Below are 20,752 nucleotides of genomic sequence, written 5' to 3' on the forward strand. Positions count from 1 at the left end.
AATACGAGGACCACAATGAACATTTTTAAACCAATATGAGGACTAAAACGAATTTTATTTGTACAAGTCATCAAATATTTGCCAGCTGGCAGCTCTGCCGTTAGCAGAATTAACGCCGTTAGCAAAAAGGACTAACTTGCACAGTTTTTGCAAAAAGTAGGACCTTATTAAACTTTTTAAAAAAGGGAGGACCACTTTGAACAAGCCCCCCAAAAAGAGGGACCAAAATAGGTATTAAACCTAACTTTTATAAAGGTTTGTCTCAAATTCCTTATTTCTCACAATTATATAATTAAAGACCGGTACAGGAGATTGAATTTGAGTGAATTTAAGACATAAGAGAAATAAAAATGAAATTGTTTGAATTAAAGGAAATAACGTAAGAAATGAAGGAATTTGAAAAAAAAAATTATAAATCGTACGTGAACGATGGAATAAGTTTGATAAATTAAATAAAATGTTTTAATTACTAAAGTTAGAAGATTACTATTTTATTCTTAACATAAAAATAAGTTAAAATAAAATATAATAAGTGTAAATTATATTAAAATGAAATTGTGTTATTGTTTTAATTAAAAAAACTCAAAATGATAAAATTATATTGAAATAAAATGAGATTTATAGACGTTAAGTTAAAATTGTGGGTGAGTGATTAGTTTAAATAAAATTATTATTATTTTGAAATGTGAGTTATTATTTAAAATGAGAAAATTAAAATTGACAAAATTATATTAAATTAAAATGGGTTTTGTATAAATTAAGTGAAATAAAATGTTGGTGATTACTTTAACTAAAGTAATAATTTAAATTGATATAATTATTATTTTTCTAAAAAGGATAAAGGGTTTTTCTTGTCATTAGCATACTGTGTTTTTTGTTAAGATGGATTTGAGGGGAAAAAAAAAGTAAAAATGAGGTTGTATGAATTAATTTTATGTTTGTTTGAAATTCGGGGTAAAGTATAATAATATATGAAAAAAAAAATGAGGTGTAAAAGTTTTTGGATGAACTTATTTGAAGGAATTTGTGTAGACAAACTTGCAAGATAAGCTTCCTTGGATCTTGCCATGAATGAAGAGATTAGAGGAAAAATAACATTGTATAATGCAATAAAAGATGAAAATACAAGTGATTTTAAGAGAAAAGATTATTTACTTTTAACACAATTATTGTTTACTTAAATATGTCTTTTGGTCCTCATATTTGTACCCAATTCTTAACTGGGTCTACATATTTTTTTTTGTCCCAATTGAATCCAAATATTTGTTAATTTGAGGCAATAAAGCTCTTTCCGTTAACTTTGCACTAACGTCGTCTAATTGTGTTGACGTGGATCAGACATTAATAGCTCATTTATATTGATTCAATTATGTGGAAATTTTATTTAAATTAAAGGATGACATGGCAAAATTAAAAAGGGAATTAGGGATTTGAAAATCAGAGAGCATTCTTCATCCATCTCTTCACCCAATGACTTTGTTATCAGAAACTATTTCTTCCCCTAATCAATGGCTATGCTATCAGAAACTATTTCTTCCCCCCAATGGCTCTGTTATCATAAACTAGTAGCTTTCTAGTAGTACCTAGAAGCTGTTATTTTGCTAAGAAGAAAAGTGATCTCTCCCACTTTTCAAAATGGAAGACGACCACCAATGGGAGCTCTGCAACGACGACAGTTTCATCTTCAAGCGCAATCGCCTCCGCATCGACGCTCCACCGTCGCCAGAGGCCAACGAATCGACAGCAGAAAACCTCTGGAGAGAGCGTAAGAAACAAACCCTACTCAAGCTCAAATCGAAGTACGACAAAGAGATATTTCAATGGGAAGCACTGTCGAACACCTTGCTCGCACTGCAACAACGCACCGCTCTTCACTCTCCTCAACAATAACAGTAGCAGCAACGATAAACCAAGCCCAATCCCTCCCTTCCCCTTCCTCCTCAACCGAATCCGCCACGGTAGCTCCCTCCTTCGCGACCTCCTATTGCAGGTAAAACCCTAATTTGCCAGGAAAAACCCTCCGCCGGTGCTATGTGGTGACGATGATAACAACATCAAGAAACAGAAAATAAAAACAATTAATCAATTAAAACAGAATCCTAAACTAAACAAGCATTATCCACAGACTCATGAAGCAATTGAGAGATTTGTCATGATCAATAATTGAAAAGTTAAGGAGCTTGGGAGAAGGAAACTTGAAGAGAGAAACCTGATGAAAAGTCATTCAAAAACTAATTTTAGTAAAAAAATCCTTAAATGCAAATATCAATGTCATAAACTAATTTTTTAAATGCAAAATTCCATGTAATTGAATCATTATAAATAAGCTACTAATATCTGCATCCACATCATCATAATTAAACGACGTTAGTGGCAAGTTAACGGAAATGACTTTATTGCCTCAAATTAACAAATATTTGGATTCAATTGGGACAAAAAAAATATGAGGACCCAGTTGATAATTGAGTACAAATATGAGGATCAAAAGACATATTTAACCTTATTGTTTTGTTTTCGATGTTTTTTTTCATTTTTCCACCATGCATGACTTATACTTTTAGGTGTGAAAGATTTCATGTGACATGAAGAAGAACTCGAAGTTCAAGAGAATGAATTATCTTGTTTCATTTTGCAGCTAGAATCAATTTGTCATCACCTAATAGCTAGAGAATCGATTCTCTTTTCTTCCTCAACATCCAAGAATCGATTATCTTCTCACCTAATATAAGGAGAATCTCTCATATTACACGTGAGAATCAATTCCCTAGTGGTCTACTGTTCTCCTTGGTAGCGTGAGCGTGCTATTTCTCCTAGTAAATAATTAGCTTTCCACACTAGTTTAGCTATTTACGAAAAAGAAATCAAATGGCTAACTGACATGGCTTGTAGAAGTAACAAAATATGGAATATGAAAAAACTCCTGGAATTTTGGCTTGTTGCTATAACAAAAACTTAATATACCTTGTCTTGAAACACATGAATTTCTTTAATTGCAAATCACCAAAACTGCAACAAATCACAAAATATAGATATGACAACACACAATGCAGTAGGTAAAGACAAAAATGCATGTACAGATAGTTAATAAGCATGTTTTATATTATCAAATCCCTTAAGCCATCACTAATATACTAATCAAATTAAGTTTGTAAACTAGTTCCAAAGTAGTTTATTTAATCTATCCAACACCTTTTAGAAGATATTTTTTGAGTATAGGTAGATATTTAGTAGGTGAATTAAAAAGGTTTAAAAACGTGGTGCATTATCCACCAAGCCATCACCAAGACCTTCCAACAAACCTACCAACCATGCCATCAACGGTTCTTTGAAACTAAAACCCTCCTCATCCCCACCAACCAACACATAACATGTTTGGTTCACAGTCTTTCTGAAACGTAGGATTAACTTTCGTTTGGTCTGAAACAGAGTTCGGTTCGAAACAGAGCCACCCAATAATAATTTCCCACATACTAAAACCAAACCTTAACATAATCAACGTACTAGTGTTCCATGTTTTTCTATTATTTTTCATCTTCTTCTTCTTCCTCTTCTTCTCCAACTCAATGTACCACCAACCCAGAACCCAACAACTCAAACCCACAACCTTCTTCTCTTCTCTCTTCTGCCCAAAATGCCCTCTCAACCACAACCTCCTTCTTCTCCTTCCCAAGCCCAACAAAAAGCCCACCATCTCCGCCTCTCTGCCTACCGGGCCCGCCTCCGGGCCCGACCAGGCCCTAATCTCCCTCCTCCGCTCCATCCCGGACTGGGCCGACACGGTGCAGGAGCGCGGCATGCAGAAGAAGCGCTCCCTCTACACCCACTTGAACTGGCGCGACCACCGCAGCTCCATCCGCCACCTCCGTCACCTCCTCTCCAGCCTCTCCTCCCGCGTCATCCTCTCCCTCGTACCCCCTGTCCTCTTCTTCACCGGCTTCGCCGCCGCCATCGCCTCCTACAACCAAGCCCTAATCCTCCATATCCTCCCCGACTTCCTCCCCCTCCTCCACTCCTCCTCCCTCCCCTACCAGCTCACCGCCCCCGCCCTCGCCCTCCTCCTTGTGTTCCGCACCGAAGCCTCCTACGCTCGCTTCGTCGAGGGCAAGAAGGCCTGGACCAACGTCATCGCCGGTACCCACGATTTCGCCAGACAAGCCGCCGCCTTCCTGGACGAGGTTGATAACGCCGACTTCTCCGTTAAGCACGCGCTTTTGCAGTACATCATCGCCTTCCCCATTGCGCTTAAGGTCTCTCTTTCCGAGCCTTTCAATTCTAATCGCAATTTTTCGTATTGTGGAAAAGGACAGACCAATACAATTCGCGTGGTAGATTGCAGCCTAGATGACTGTTTTCTAAAACCTAGATCTAAGTTTGTGTTTGAATCAGTTCGAAGAGCTCAAAATAGGTTTTTAGATGCAACAAGTTCTATCCTCGTTTGCTGCATTTCAATAGCAAAAGTACTTTTTCAACTTTAATTTAAGCAATAGATTTGCTTGGGAAAATTTCTCGATTAGAACTTGTAGGATGGAAAAATGAAACAGTTTCTCCCTTAACTGAAATTAGCTTGTCTTATTTAATTCATAGAAGATATTTTCCATTAGCTTCTCTAAAATCTGATTTTAAATTTATTTGGAATCGTTTTGTTAATACAACAGGCTCAAAAGCTAAATCTGAAGACAACAAATTTAGATCAATTTTTAACCTGAAGACAACAATTTCTTCTTCTTCATTTGGTGCATTCGAATTTGCAGAAGTACTTTTTAAACTTAATTCAAACATAGTCTAACGTGTTAGGGTTCTATATATTTGGGCCTTTTATAATGTTAATGTGAATGGTGTTTGTGATTGAACTTTTAGGTTGGTTGTTAGTTGTGGTTGATAGTGAAACTTGCTGTCTGAATGCAGTGCCACGTGCTGTATGGTTCGGATATTAGGAGAGATCTTCAGCATTTGCTGGAAGTGGATGATCTAGCAGTGGTAATGAATTCAAAGCACCAGCCACGCTGCATTATTGAGTTTATATCGCAGAGCATTCGGTTGCTGAAATTGGAGGAGTCTAGAAGAAATGTGCTGGTAAGTATGCAGTAATTGGAATTGTTGGCAAGGTTTCAAATTAACAGTTGTAAATGTCCTGGTTGATAGTGCTTTCTTCTTATAGTTGGCCAAAATCAGGATCTCATGAATGCATTGCAATCCCACAAATTGAATTGGTCATAAACAGAAACAGGATGTGTGAGATAATACTCCCAGAATTAAGACTTATCCGCGTGGTCCACAACTCCTACAAGATTTAACAAGCTCCTCTTGATTTTGGTTGAGGCATTAAAACCAGTAAGATATTTTGATGTAAACCTAGGAACTCAGAGAAAGAGAATGCTGAAAAATGTGAGAAAAATGTTGAGTTGAAAAAAATAGTAGGTCACTTAGAACTTAGAAAACATGGAAATTAGGAGTAGATATATGAGATTTATACACAAGAACCAAGCGAAAAGATAGAAACAAGAAATATCCTTTTTTCAGATAAACATGAACTTAAAAATATTCTTTTAAAAAAATGATATGATACTCTAATCTTTCAAAATATTATCAACAGATACAACAAACCTTGCAGTCAAATGCAGTTGACGTGGCCACAATTATAGTCATGATGTGACTCAGAAACCTTGATGAGGCAGACCATTTTTTAAAGCCTTTGATTGTAAGCATGTTTGTACATGTTGAATTAAGCAGCATTGTTGCATGTGAACTCGTCAAGAATGTAAATTTTTTACTCAATAATTTGGTAGCAAAGTTGTATTTTAGATTTGGATTTGTTAACTAACACTTCACTATGTGGTAATTCCTTGTCTGTATGACTCAATTAACACTTCCCTCATTGCGGCACAGGAATCAAAGATCTCTTGTTTCCATGAAGGAATTGGCATATGTGAACAACTTATGGGCATTCCCATTCCATTATCATATACTCGTTTGACATCAAGGTTCCTTGTCCTGTGGCATCTGACACTACCTATCATACTTTGGGACGATTGTCATTGGATTGTGGTTCCTGCAACTTTTATTAGCGCTGCCTCTTTGTTTTGCATTGAAGAAGTATGTTCCTCTCCCGACCCTGACTATTTATCAAATAGATTGTTATGTAATTTATTGCACTGCAGCCAACAGAATTGGGATGCGACCATTAATTTTAGGCTATTGTACATTATTTGGGTTTTCCTTTCTTCTGAGTAATCCACTAGGTAAACAGGTTTAGGTTTTCCTTTCTTCTGAGTAATTGTGGCAATGCTTTTCTTCCCATCAGCTGTATTTTAGAGAATTGATTTGTGTAAAAATTTGGAAGTATTTATGGGGGTGTACATACAAAATGTTTTTTTTCTGTTTTGGAGGACCGTTGGACTGCACCTTTGATTAGCTTTTGAATTTGCACTGTTAGAAATTTAGTTTCAGCCACTCATTATTGATAGAGCGTTGCCAAAGTTTGATGAGATTTGGGTTTCCCTCATATCTAAATTGATTGAACACCAGAAGAAGTATTTATGGATTCTCTTAAATATAATAAATTTCTGATTTTGAGGAAAGCTAATCCAAAAATGTGAAATTGATTGGTGTAGGTTGGAGTTCTCATTGAGGAGCCATTTCCAATGCTTGCACTTGATGAACTATGCCAAAAGGCACAGAATGATATCCAAGAAGCAATTGCAACCGGGAATTTAATCCATGCACGCTTTGTTGCTAAGAAAAATAGCCACTCTGAAGAGCATTCACCAAATGGCTGGCCCAACTCCTAAATGGAAAGGGGGAACTTTACTATGAATGTCTTCAATTTTTGCTTGAGGTGGCTCTGTACGTCCTGCTTGTTTAACCAAATTAATTGTAGTTAGGAGTTCTGTTATGTAATCACTAATGATAATTGTGCAACACCTGCACCAGCTCGACAGAGTGTACCTCAAATCGGCCAGAATGGTGCTTTTGGAATGTTTGTTGCTTTTGAACTGGTCTGTATATATCATAAATTCGTAATTCATAATCATGTAAATATAATGTATATTCATATTCAGGCTTTTATTTTTACATATCTACTTTTAGGACGAACCAGAAGTTAGCTTTTTCTACCACAAGTACAAAAAACACTGTTTAACGATTTATATTAGTTTTCCTCTTATAAATAAGGTTTATAAGGTTTTTCTCATTTCTGATAACAATAAATTTATATTAGTTTGCCTCTTATAAATTTGCAATTAAATGTAGAGGAATGATACAAAAGGGTTTCCTGGAGTTGCATTCCTGTATGGCAGAATTTTGAGCCGTAAGATATGTCTAAAGTGGGAGTTTCCTTGGCGGATTTAGAACCTATATAGCCTTGCAATTAAATATAATTGCCCTTCCAAATTAGAAAGGTTCTAAATACTACGTAGAATCTCTTCACCAGTAGTAATCAGGATCTTTATACCGTCGTCTAAAGTAACATGGAATAATAATCTCTAACCTTGAAGGACAGCTTAGAGGTTATAAACTTTGTAGCTCCTGCTTCACTTTCACGAGTGTCTATTGGCCTCATGGACCCAAGAAGAGGCCATTTTAACTTTGTTTCTGGCACTGCTGCTATCTACAGCTTTCCTTCACTGTCACGATTAGTTGTATTATATATAGTGCAGATTGGTTCATAGGGATATTGACCTCTTGAAAGTTGTCACAACAGTTTGGTTCTTCCATTATCATTTTAAGTTTTGAGTCGATCATTCCATAAAAATGAAAGGGATGGTAGGATGGCTTCAGACTTCTGAATCTGAAGAGAGGAAAGCAGAATCTGATGCAATGGAGTAGCTTTCTGCTATTTGCTGAGTTACTTAATCATTTATACTTGACATTGATTTCTTATTTTCCTTATATGTTTTGGTTCAGATGATTTAACTTCGATTTAATTTCATCGTTGTAATTGAATTCTACGGGAAACTCCTTTTTCTTTTCTTGTTTCCGATGGTATAGTTTCTTAATAGCAGATTAAGAAGCACACACTTTCAGCACCCAGAACGGTGAAAGAGTATATTTTGGGATCAAAGGTAGAATTTCAAGAAAACTAGGTAGGCAAATTCGACAGTAACAAGGATCAACCATATTTATGGTAGTCTTGTGTAGGAACTGTAGTGTAATAGAATGATGCTATGAACAGAGGTTGAGACTGAATCAACTGTAGATTCACTCGTCAGCACTATCAATGCCATGAATAAGACCATTACACCATATATGGATCTACATCTGTATGTTTTCTGTTTTTCTTTTATCTGAATTTGAGCTACCAAAATTGTAATTTAAAAAGGTGTTTTTCCCATCAAATAAGAAGTTGCATTAGTCAAATCTGAGCATTCAAAAGCTTTGTTAATATCTATTATTTAATGATGATTCATCGACTAGGTGCAAGAACAGGGTATGCAAACTTTGAGCAGGGAATAACTAAAGTTAAAATGGGTTATGCGAATGTTGCATACATGAACTTAAAATAGAACACCTGTTTCTGTAATTAAAAATGTAAACATGTTCCTAATTAACAAAAATACGTATTAAAGTATCAATAATGTCATCCTTCAAGTGTCAATTTTGAAAAAGGTATCTGCTGTTAGTAAAACGTGGAGTACTGATTGGGACAAGTTACACCACATGAATCTGCGATTGTTTAATTGAGGCAGAGGTATTCATGCTAAAGAAAACAGTTTTTTATTCTTCATTGCTCAGGAATTATGATGCATATACCCTGAGAAAGAAGAGATAGCTAAGGAATAAAAGAAAGTGACAAGGGAATAGAGAAACAGACAAGGATATAAAGTTGATGTAGAAATTGAGACATGAAAAATTCAAGATAGATAGTAGTATCATGGTTCACAATATTTTCGGGTGATGATGCAAGACAGTAGAAAATGAACACTATTTTGGTGTCCTAAACCCAATGGTTTGCACCAGACAAAAGGCAACTCTTGCTTGGCACTCGAACACTTAAGTACACAGTTTGAACAACAGCTTTTAACTCTTCACATTTTGACCATTTATAAATAACAAAAAAATTACTAGAGTTTAGATTCATGCTTGCTCAATCAATCAAATCATAGAACTAAATGAACATCCTAGCCGACCCAACAAAAAGGGGGAGGGGGTGTTACAAACACTTAACCAATCCTTGTTTCTTGAAGAAATCTTCGAACACATGCAACTTTTTGTGGATCTATTGGTATCCAAGATGATCTTTATAACCATAGTTGTGGGAGCAGTTATCAGGCGGAACAGAATCAGCAAGAAATTGTCTATGTACAACATTTTTTCATTTTTGCTTGGTAGTTGCACTTCGCTTGGATTCCAGAGTTGTGCCATCTTTAAGTGCTGCTTGAGCTTCATTCTCCATCCCAAGTGCAGTGAGGGCAACAGATTGAAGATATGATGCTATGTGCCAAACAGGAGAAACAACTTGCACCTGCATTGCATCGTTCAGCGCTTCCTGAGGCATGTCATTGATTAGATAACATATACTACGCCTTGCATAGACTGTTGGAGAAACCATTGTTCCAGCATCAATGAACTGCATAGAACATTGAACATAACAGATCAATATGAAAGATCTGGTCACCACCAGTGAAAAAAAAAAACTTTATTCTTGACCAATAGTCTTACTAAACATAAGGTATAGTGTGCATCTCTACCAAGAAATCTAAAGCATTATTCATAATTATGAAAATCTCCCATGTAGTGGATCTGAAGGATCTGGTCACTACCAGATTAAGTTTTATTTTAAAAATCAGGTAGAGATATATTTTGTGATATGCAATCTAATTTAACTAATCAGCAGTCTCTGAATAAAAAAAGTGCAAGCCAATTCAGATAAGTCCAACTTATCAACATCAGTAATCTACCTGCGTATAGCACTCAATTGCCAGTCTAAAATCTTTCTGCCGGAAAGCAAGATCCCCCTTTTTCTTGCAATTTAATGTCTCTTGCATCTGATCAGTCCACATCTGAAATGATAACTGCAATACCAGAAAAAGGTAGAGAAAATACACAAGTCATCTTCTTTTAAAGAACATATATATCTATGTGTGTCTGTGTGTGTATATATTTGTTATTAGGTTCATGGTTTCTGGAAAAAGATAACCCCAACAATTAAAAGATATGCAGTAACTCAGTAAAATAGAATTTAGATAGAGAACCTCATTTGCCACTCCTTCATCATCTTTATAGCCAATATTTTCCAGAACTTCATGTATGGCAGTCAAGTCCTTCCTTGAGCATGCTTCACCAAGAGGAGATAATGAGGCAAAAGTAGTACTGTGCTGGATGCCCATCAAGACATGTGAAGGAACCTAGAAATAAATGAGAATAAATGAATATTGTTAAGAAAAAAATAATCATAACTTGAACTTCCAAATTGATTAACCAAGCTGTTGTGATCTGTATGTCATGGATAGTGCGCAAAAATATGATAACCTGAATGAATAATGAAGATATGATAAGAAAGATATGCCTTAAGTCTAAGATAGAGCCTATATAAATGTTAGTTTAAGTGTTTGAGATGATGTGCGTATGTTACAAGAGAACAGATATGAGAACAAAATCTGGTTTTCTCCACACAACCATTTGAGGTCACTTGAAATATATAAACAAATACAGTGTTTATTCTTCAGTTTTGATCGGTTTCTAAGTAAAAATTCATATAACATAACCCTAAAAATAAGCTCTTTTTCCATTTAGATTGATTTAATATGATCTCTAATACAGACTACTTAAAAGTGGTATTGGATTGAATTATACCTTCATATATAAATTCTAAACATGCAGTTTATATTAAATAAATCTAAAAAACATAGTGAATCAGTACTACCTCTGTTCCTTTTTAAATATATTTTAGGGTTTTTCTACAGTATTATAAGTTACAGGATTATGTTATAAATAAAATTATGTGGATAAGTTGAATTTGGGTCAAATCAGTGTTTAAAATTATATTTGAAATCTGTTTCAATCTAATATTTCTTCCTCTCAATTCTTTCAGTTTTTAGTTTATTTAGTTTTCAGTTTGCTCAGTTTAGTTTCTGCAGTTTGCATTGAATTAGACCAATTTATGAATATCCCCTACAAAGCAACTTGCACTAAGCAAACAAGATACTCGTTGATTACTACTAGTACATGATTCCTAACAATTACATAAAAATACTAAACCAACCTCTGTTTCCTTTTGAAGAGGAGCCAAAGCAGCTGCCAATGACTTTGGATTAGGCCGTTCTCTAGGTTCGTATTGTAAACATCGAGACGCCAGGCGTACTAACTCAGTTCCATCATCATCAGAAAATTGTCCTTCCAAACAAGAATCTGTCAGCATCTGAATGTTTCTTCCACGAATGACATCAAGCGCCTGCACCGAATTTTCTATTAATCACATGCAAGTTTACATACAATATAGTATTATAGAATTAGCTATTAATGGTATGTTGTGGATGGAAGATATGGGAGGGGAGAATAAGGATTTGAATGGACTTCATTCTTGTTAAGAAAATTTCAAATCAGGGAAGGAAAATTGGGGATGATCTTGTGACCACCACAACCTTCTTTTTAATAAACATTTTGTTCAAGGATTTTAGCATCAAAACAAGAAAAGAAACCTGTTAAATTTCCATGATTAAACTTAAACTTCTGGATTGTTGGCATTAGCACATTTGTTTTATTAGGAAAAAAAAGAAAAGGAAAATTCATGGACATTAAAAAATTGAGTCTACCAACCAAACAAATAAGACTCACTGGGGACATTTATAGGACCTAAACTAAGCTCACAAGTCATTGTAATCAACCTGCACTCATATTCTTTACCGATTGGTAAGAATTACTTACATGACTTGGGGGGATATGCTTCCCACTGAGAAGGTCAAGCAGAAGAGTGCCAAAGCTATATATTACACTCTCTGGTGTTACTCTCCCTACAAAACAAAGACATACAAGAAATCATGTATTGCTCATCTCTACATAACACAAACATTTGTAAATTTTCAAATGCAAAACAGATACTCATTTCAATATTATAGAGTTAAACATGAGCAAGAAGGCCAAATTAACAAAAAAGAAAAGGTATTATATGGCATACCAGTTCTGAGATACTCTGGAGGAGTAAATGCCAAATTTGTGCTATAACTTTTCCCATCCCTGCTGTTTTTCATAAGACCAAAACTCGAAAGCCTGGGATTACCATCCTGCAAAGTTCTAACACATTTTTTATTAATTTAATTATTGGAATGTGTACAAAAAGGGAATACACAAAAACTTACCTCATCAAAAAGAACTCTATATGCATTAAGGTCATGATAGAGAGCTCGTCCTTTGCTTGTGCAGTACTCTAGAGCTTGTGCAAGATGTAGAACAACTCTTAGTCGCATTGCCCATTTCATGGGTTGTGTTTCCCCTGATTAGACACATGACCACATTATTAATAATTTGAGGGATCTGGTGTTCAAAGTATCATTCCAACATCACAATCATAACAACATAGAAAAACAAATACAAGATTAGAAGAGTAAGGGGAGCAAACCTCATGAAATATAGATGTATGCCACATAAGCTTAGTATAAGATCTATCTTACAATGTTTTTATCAGACTTTGAAGGACTAAAATATACACTGTTTGGGAAACCATGTAAAGACTGACTCTAAAAAATTAGTATTACAAAAGACATTACTTCCATCATCTAGCATAATTTTAGACACTTCCCAATACAGTATATTTATATAGAAGTCTTCATAGATATTGACATTCATTTTACAAGTGCACTTCTTCAAAATTTGACAGTTAAAACAAAGTTTTATAAACAGCAATATTCCAACAAGTTGTAGTCAGTCAAATATTATCAAAGCAGTTGTCCTCTACAACCTAAATCACAATTCAGACAGAAACCAAGACTGAAATCTGTTTACACTTCATTACTTATCACAAAAAAGAAAAAATTACTAACTAATTAAAAGCATATAGATCTATATAAGTGACTTCTAAAGAGAAAAGGGAAAAAATGTAATTATCAAAAGTTACTCAAGTTATTATAATCATAACATACCGCACTAGCATCTTTTATAATGTGTTCAGTTTGTCCAACCCCACACGATATTCAACAAACACATTTAAAAAAAGTGGGTAACATCATAAAAATTAAAAAAAGAAAATGTTAGAAGTACCAATCAAGTATGTTGCACTAACAAAGCAGAGCATTAACCGCACAGAAAAGCACAAAAACAACAAAACCATAAACCATATATTTAGCACTGATTAGATTTTCAATACTTTGGAGTTTAAAAAAATGCATGAAAGGAGCTCTTACAATGGAAAAGGTGTTTTGCCAGTGTTTCATTGGGCATATATTCTGCCACAAGCAACCTCTCATCTCCTTCACAAAAACAACCAAGCAAATTTGCCAATCTTTGGTTACGAAGCTGACCAACTGATCTTGCTTCCTCCTACAGTTATGAAATAAATCTGTTTTGATTAATTGAAAGTGAAAACAAAAAACAAAAAGAAAGGTGTAGCAGAACAACCAAATGCACACCAATAACTCAAACAAAATGAAACCTAGGAATTTGGGATTATTCAGCCCTTTGAAAATTGGTATATACAGATAGAATGTTAAGCATTAGGCACACTTGCATGTGACCAAAACAGCAAAAAATAACCAGGCAACATTGGAAGAGTATATAGGACAGCTTATTACCCGTTTGAAAACTTGATTATGGCCAAAAAGAACTCAGAGAACTTACTATGATTTCTTTATCATTTTTCACAGATGGTTCACTGGCACTAGTCCATATCTATACCGCTCATTTGAGTAATGCAGAGCACATAAATAATGCATTTGTGCAATGCAAGGTCATGACCAGGACAATATACAGTTAAAAGCAAGGTTGGAGAAGAAACCAAATGGAGCAGATGAATTTACCAAAAACTGCCGCGCATCCGGCCAAGCATTCCTGTTAAACCGCTTAACCGCAATCCTCATTTGATTCTCAAGTTTTCCTTTATAAACAACATTGGGAGCCTTCTCTCCATGTTCAGATACAATGTTCTCAACAGCAAAACCAGATGTTGCATTCTTGAGTTGCTCAAGTGTAAATTCCCGGAATGTAGGCCAGTTACTGACCTCACTACTATCCTCAATTTCTGGAACAAATGTTCAAATAAGCATATATCATATTTCCTTATAATTTCATCTGGAACTATATAAGGCATTAGAGTGTCACTTTACCCACCAGCATCTGGAGTTTCAATAACAGATGCCTTAACTTGTGAATCCACACAGCATGGCATGAGTCTGGAACACTGAATACCCATTTTGACAGGCTGAAGTAATGAAAACCTCTTCCACTTTCAATGACGAGCCAGTCTTTACTGAAAATATTTGAAAATGACAATCAGCCACTCAGATCCACCTGGACCTTATCAACCCTATGCACTGTCACAAGACAAATTCATATTTGGCTTTGATACCACAGCTTATGTATCTGTAACAAAGCCAGAATTGTCTGTGAATCACTTCAAAAGCTTTCCTTATGTGAACAAAAATCATTTGACTATAGCACAAATTATTTATCAACATGATCTTCAAATATTTCAATACAAACAATCAAGCAATTGAAAATGAATAATCTGTAGATTCTGTACTTGTTTTCCAGATTTTACGAACATCAGGAATCTTTTGGAAGGAATAAGCAGCGTAAAAAATTAACAACCCATAAAAGCACAACAAACCGAAAAGTACATCTTCATTTAAGCATAAGATGGAATTCGAGTACTTTTGTAGACAAGTTCATGTTCTCACAACCACAACTAATGACAGCAACAACCCCAATTAAGATGCTCTTTAAGTATGACAGTCTAACTACTACCACCTTAGCATTAAAAGCTAAAGAACATCAGACATGAAGAATTACTGCATTCCTCAAAATGTGTAAGTTAAAATAAAACACAAACACTCATATGTTGAAGATTTAACTTCATATGATAGCCTACCTAATAATATTTTAACATCCATATTTTCTATCTATGTTTTTTGGTTTTTTTGCTTCAAGTCAACTCAGTTACACTCAAGTCTTCATAACCAAAATGTTGAGCAAAAAGCACCAACTTTTTCAACCTACTCAAAAGGCTACTTCACCTTTTAAACTTCTTCTAATCTTCTCCAATGGCAGAGGAAAAAGTCGAACCACCTGGAGCTGAAAAAATGTGTCTTTTTCCTTCTTTTCTTTTCTTTCTCGATCAAATCAACACCTTTTTTACAAGATCCACATTTTCGCTCCCATAGAACCTCGTTTTGCAATCTGCAAAGTTCAAGTCTTTCCCTCGATCCAACCAAACCCCAATAATCTTTTCTCCTCAGAAAATCAGGATTTTACAAATCACCCCCTCTCAGTTCCAACAGATCAAGTAAAATGCTCAAACCCCACAATATAAAAAATTCAGTTTTTTTCTTTTTTATGAACAAAATCAACTTGAGAGAAGAAAAATACAGGTTTTTGGTGAGAACTCAAAGCTGAACTGAAGATCTGTTGAGAAGCAGAAGAATAAGAAGAAGATGGTGATGAATGATAGAGCTATGGCTTTGGTTTTCTGACATTTTCTTTTTTAGCCTTTTTGGTTTTAATAAATAAATAAACAAATCAATTATTACCGACATGTCATGAGTGTATGTCATGAGTATATGTTCAAGATCAGGAATCTGTATGTTATTTAAACAATTTTTTATTAAGAATTTGTTGGCATAACACATTTGCTTGTACATTTTATTTTATTTTATCATTTCCAGTGTTTCAAGTTTTGCTTTTTATTGCTAAAATTTCTTATAAGATGGTTGGTTGCAGTAAAATATTACTTTCTATATCAATAAATAATTGAGATTAGGATCATTTGATAAAACTTTACAGAGATATATTTACAATCTAAGAACTCATTAGTAACAGTTAACAGAAATTAAACGTGCCCATTGAGTTATAATTATGAGCCATTGAATTATAACTAATTATTTTCTTTCTTTTAACTAAAATTTTACTCCCCAGTACCTGGTCAAAGTATGATTATATATATATATATATATATATATATATATATATATATATATATATATATTATATTTCCACCGCCAATTGTTTTGGAAGATTATCTGTCATGGCTAAAGCTTATCAAGTCAAATATTTATTGCTGGCATATCAACCAATCAATGTATGCATTTTACAAAAACTAAAGAAAAGAGAAAGGATAATGCTACTAATTAAGTTTAAGGGGAAGATTTTATTTGTAACATTTTTAATGGAAATAAATAATAATAATAATAATACTGTTGTAATAAACATGGTCATCATTTCTGCAACCACTAAAAATTGAAACAGTGCTAAAGAGACATACAAAATAATATCAAGTTTGTTGTCACTGCAACCATATAAAAACTTAACAAGTAATGTTGTATTTGTTAATAATTGAACTTAAAAGAGTTTTACATTTTTAGTTTACTATGAAAGCTTAACAGTATCATGAAAAAATAATGTTCTTTCATCATGTTTTCTTTCCATGTTTACTGAGGAACAATAACTGAAACTGGTTGAAAAATGTTCCCTTAAGACTCTTATTATGTATGCAGTTGAAGGTATGTATCCTTTCCACATTGTTAATAATGTTTAATTTAACAGTGTAGAAATTTTGCTTGTATCTGTCTTGCTTTTTGAAAAACACGAAATGATTATGTTTAAGTCTAACCATTCCAGCAGGATTTCTCATGCTCAAATCATTCTAATAGGTGGCTTATTATTACCATTAATTATATTGCAGTTGTCATATATATATATATATATATATATATATATATATATATGACATTTCAAAGATCAAATGTTCTTAATTAATGCTGTTGACCATGTCACACCTTATTACAGGTGGTAAAGGGTGGCATCATTCACATACACAAAGTGACAAGCTGAAACAAATGGTTTGATATCTACATCAAATACCAAACTAAATAAGCACTCAAGTTACAACCAAAACTATAACAAAGAAACCTTAACCTGAGGAACTTTACAATTAAAAAAAAAAATTATTAAATTTTTTAAATGTTTTATTTAGATAAAATCATTTAAGGTTATTAAATTTCATTTATTTTTATTTAAATAATTATTACAAAATATAAAAACTATCATTAAATAACATCTTTATTGATAGGAAAAGTAGTTATTATCAATTGACTAAAAATGACAATTAGAAATTTCAATACAAAAATATAGTTCATACCAAGAGTGTTCCTTCCTATACCTTTCTCTTTTCTCCTTCCACCTCCAAATTTATTTTTTTACCCTTCATTACATATATATTTTAAGAAAGGGAAACTGAAAACAAATATTTAGAAAATTATTTATGTACATTGAAACACATCATTTAAATTATGGCAATTAGAAAATAATATATATTAAAATTTTGACTGAAAAGTTTGATTTTTATTGAACAAAAAATTAATTTTAATGACATTAATTAAAAAAATATCCTACCCATCAATAACCTTAAAATAGTTATGTCAATGATATCAAAAAATCTCTGAACACTAATTTGAAAGAATAACATTTAACATTTGTTGAAAAATACTGTTATTAAAAAAAATGCACAAAGTTGAAAAATAGACTTGGTAATTTTGTTTTGGATTATAATTGATTCATTTTTCTTATTCAATTTAATTTCAATATTTATTACATATATTTAATTTCGTCTCTTCCATAAAATTGATTTTAATACTATTTAAAATATTTAAAATACCATATATTAAAATTAAGATCATGATCTATATAGTTTAATACGTGACACTTCCATATTTTTACAAGTAATATATTTCAAACAATTTGATACATGACACCGTCTAAATTTTAATAAATGACACATTCTAAATAGATTAACACCAATTTGACACAAAGGTTATAAATTCACTTTATTTAAAAATTTAAGACTTAATTAAATAAAAAATATAATGATTAAAATGTATCATAAACCTAAATATATAAACCATAATATTATCTAAACCGAAAAAATAACATTACATATATGAAAGTAAAAATCTTAGTATAATGACTATTGAATAATAACCCTAATCAATTTTAATTAGAAAGAAACTTCTATGATATTAACATAAAAAAAATTGTTGTTAAAAATTTCAAAGTTATTAAATTTTAGGAAAATGTTAAAATTTTCTAATATTAAGTAATTAAATTACTTGTATGAATTTTTAAATTTTCAATTTTATTAAACTTTACATCCAAAACAATATATTTTATCATAAAATATTTCAACCTTTTATAAATTACATTTTTAAAATTATGTCTAAACAAATTATAAATATATTAGTAAAATTACTCCACATAGAAACAAGGAGGACAATGTACCCTTTTGATAAAAATTATCTTGGAGTTTCCTTAAGTATTTTTATAATGTCTTGTATTCAAAACACAAGGGTTAAATATGTTTTTAGTTCCTATACTTTGGAGCGATTTTGGTTTTAGTCTCTCTTTCAAACTATAGTACAATTTAGTTCTTCAACTTTAGAAAACTCTGGTTTTAGTCCTTTTTACCAAATTTTTTAAACTTTATTTACTGTTTTAAACGCGTTTCTCAGTTAACATTGGAGCAAAAATGTGTCAAACAGTGTAAACAATCCAAATGCTATAATGTAACGTGCTTGAAACAACAAATAAAGTTAAAAAAATTTGGTAAAAAGGACTAAAACCAGAGTTTTTTAAAGTTGAAGGACTAAATTGTACTATAGTTTGAAAAAGGGACTAAAACCAAAATCGCTCCAAAGTATAGGGACTAAAAACATATTTAACCCAAAACATAATTACTAGGTGATATACCATCAAACTAAATGTGAAGCATTTCTGCTATGAATTCAAACTATAAGTCATTGTTTTGTAAAAGGTTCTTCCTTTCAAAACATAAAATCATGATGAGTTAATGAGAGTCTTTTTTTTACTACTAATAATAATATATTTAAAAAGTATATTAAAAATATTTCTTATGCTCTGTGGTGTAAGTTTCGCTGTTGCAAATTTTGTAGCATTGAAAACTCCTTTTGATCAAAGTTAAATTCGTGGAAATAATAAATAACATTTACAAACTATGGAATTTTATTTCATAGGAATCACTAGTTATCTGAAATTCATTTCTAAATTATTTTTTTATTTTTTTTCTAAATTTTTTTCTTTATTTTTCATTTGTTTAAATATTAGAAATAATAGTTAGTGTCTTTGTTGTTAATATTACAAGTCCATTCTATCATTATTGAAAATAGAATAAGTTCATCTTTTACTTTCATTTGAGTTATTTTCTTTTTTGTGTTATTTGTGACTTGTGATGTTTGTATATGGTTTAAAAGAGTTTTAGATGGATCTTGTTTATCGATTGTTAAGATATAATCAAATTATTTATTTATTTATTTTGTATAGATAGCAACTATAGGTGCTAAAGTTGTTAGAAGTCACAATTAAGTTAGGAATCTCCTAATCTAGATAAGTTAGTAATGTTTTTATGCATTAAGGTATGAATTGATATGTTTAATATTGATGAATTAGTATGATTGATTGATATGCGACTTAAGTTGAAGTAGTTTTAAAATTGTAAAATGCATGTGAATTGTGATTGTTGAACTACTTAAGATGTATCATTTTGGTTAATTTAGTCTATCAAAAGCAGTTTGAACTTGTATGCATGTTATTTATAAACTAAGAAAAATTTAAGAGTCATTAGATGGACCAAATAAATGATCTGATAGATTTGTTGAGTCTTTGTTTTTATGTAGACTCGTTGAACGAACAAGTGGTTCATTGGACAAAAATGAAATTGATCAATCTAATGAGCTCATATGGGTCACTCATTGGTTGAGATAAGACTCATTGGGAAAGCCTAGCAAAACATGCTTCCAGATTGTGAGCAAGTGAACCTCGTTGGACGATTTGTTTTTTTTTTTTTTGAAAAAATCTAGTGAGTCCAAGTGGCTTAATCATTAGGCGAGTTTATATCTGATTGGTCCAGCATACCTCTATGGGCGTCTCACTGAACAAGAAAATGATTCATTAAGTGAGTTTCAATTTTAAGTGAAGAACAAACTTAGGAAATGAATCACTTGATGCTTGCGCAAGAACTAGAGTTTAAGAACATATTTTAATGGTGGATTTTAAGAGTGTGATTGAGTAAAATCAAAATCATATCATGCCATAAATGTGTGGTTGAGTAAGACCTAAAAATCTATTGAGATTTGGATTCTTTTTATCTTATGTGTGAATATGACAATTTTTAAGGAGATATTTCATATTGATAGTGTTAATGAATGTGTTGAGCAGAGATTTCGGTGTGAGGCCATCCCAACTACATTAAACATTCAAACTTACATAGATAATGGTATTTAGGTGGTCAAAGTTGAAGGAGATTCCTTAGTCTCAGGAGACTGTTTAAGAAGTGTGCATATTTATAATAAATTTAACATAAATTGTATTTAATTTTTTTTTAACTTATTCTATTTTCTATTTGGTTGTGATTTTGTCCTCTTATTATGATTGTATATTATGTGTGAATATATATATATATATATATATATATATATATATATATATATATATATATATATATATATTGTAGTGTAAGGGATCGGTTAGACTGACCGGAGGGATCGGAGGGAATAAAGCCCGCATACAGGATGACCGGTGGGACCGGTCGGTCGGACTT

At 32.6% G+C, this 20,752-nt stretch overlaps 2 protein-coding genes across 4 annotated transcripts; one reads left to right on the forward strand and one right to left on the reverse strand.

Annotated features, from left to right (window-relative positions):
• The first annotated feature begins 3,299 nt into the window (after positions 1 to 3,299).
• On the forward strand, positions 3,300 to 7,071 carry LOC106773005 (UPF0187 protein At3g61320, chloroplastic). The gene is made up of 4 exons (XM_014659666.2): positions 3,300 to 4,247; positions 4,906 to 5,073; positions 5,887 to 6,093; positions 6,612 to 7,071. Exons 1-4 carry the CDS (start codon positions 3,564 to 3,566, stop codon positions 6,786 to 6,788), a joined length of 1,236 nt encoding a protein of 411 aa, XP_014515152.1. The 5' UTR covers positions 3,300 to 3,563; the 3' UTR covers positions 6,789 to 7,071.
• Positions 7,072 to 8,816: 1,745 nt separating this feature from the next.
• LOC106774178 (probable serine/threonine-protein kinase At5g41260) lies at positions 8,817 to 15,623 on the reverse strand. Of its 3 annotated transcripts, none has more exons than XM_014661065.2 (11): positions 15,162 to 15,623; positions 14,257 to 14,395; positions 13,947 to 14,167; positions 13,335 to 13,470; positions 12,294 to 12,427; positions 12,113 to 12,218; positions 11,863 to 11,948; positions 11,201 to 11,389; positions 10,191 to 10,343; positions 9,897 to 10,010; positions 8,817 to 9,565 (listed from the first exon to the last, which is right to left on the reverse strand). In XM_014661065.2, the coding sequence occupies exons 2-11, from the start codon at positions 14,336 to 14,338 to the stop codon at positions 9,311 to 9,313; spliced, it is 1,476 nt and encodes a 491-aa protein (XP_014516551.1). In that variant the 5' UTR covers positions 14,339 to 14,395; positions 15,162 to 15,623; the 3' UTR covers positions 8,817 to 9,310. The 3 variants fall into 3 exon arrangements, with proteins under 3 accessions (XP_014516551.1, XP_022641719.1, XP_014516552.1); XM_022785998.1 differs by having other exon boundaries at positions 14,257 to 14,508; XM_014661066.2 differs by having other exon boundaries at positions 15,514 to 15,597.
• Positions 15,624 to 20,752: the final 5,129 nt, after the last annotated feature.

The sequence above is a fragment of the Vigna radiata genome, chromosome 9 (assembly GCF_000741045.1).
Source record: "Vigna radiata var. radiata cultivar VC1973A chromosome 9, Vradiata_ver6, whole genome shotgun sequence".
NCBI classification, from domain to species: Eukaryota; Viridiplantae; Streptophyta; class Magnoliopsida; order Fabales; family Fabaceae; genus Vigna; species Vigna radiata.

Coding starts and splice junctions, on each gene's coding strand:
- LOC106774178 (XM_014661065.2), bottom strand. CDS start 14,338: ATGGGTATTCAGTGTTCCAGACTCATGCCATGCTGTGTGGATTCACAA. Junction 14,168..14,256: donor TATTGAAACTCCAGATGCTG/GTGGGTAAAGTG, acceptor CATTTGTTCCAG/AAATTGAGGATAGTAGTGAG. Junction 10,344..11,200: donor CTCTTCAAAAGGAAACAGAG/GTTGGTTTAGTA, acceptor ATTTATTTCTAG/GTTCCTTCACATGTCTTGAT.
- LOC106773005 (XM_014659666.2), top strand. CDS start 3,564: ATGTACCACCAACCCAGAACCCAACAACTCAAACCCACAACCTTCTTC. Junction 5,074..5,886: donor AGTCTAGAAGAAATGTGCTG/GTAAGTATGCAG, acceptor ATTGCGGCACAG/GAATCAAAGATCTCTTGTTT. Junction 6,094..6,611: donor CTTTGTTTTGCATTGAAGAA/GTATGTTCCTCT, acceptor TGATTGGTGTAG/GTTGGAGTTCTCATTGAGGA.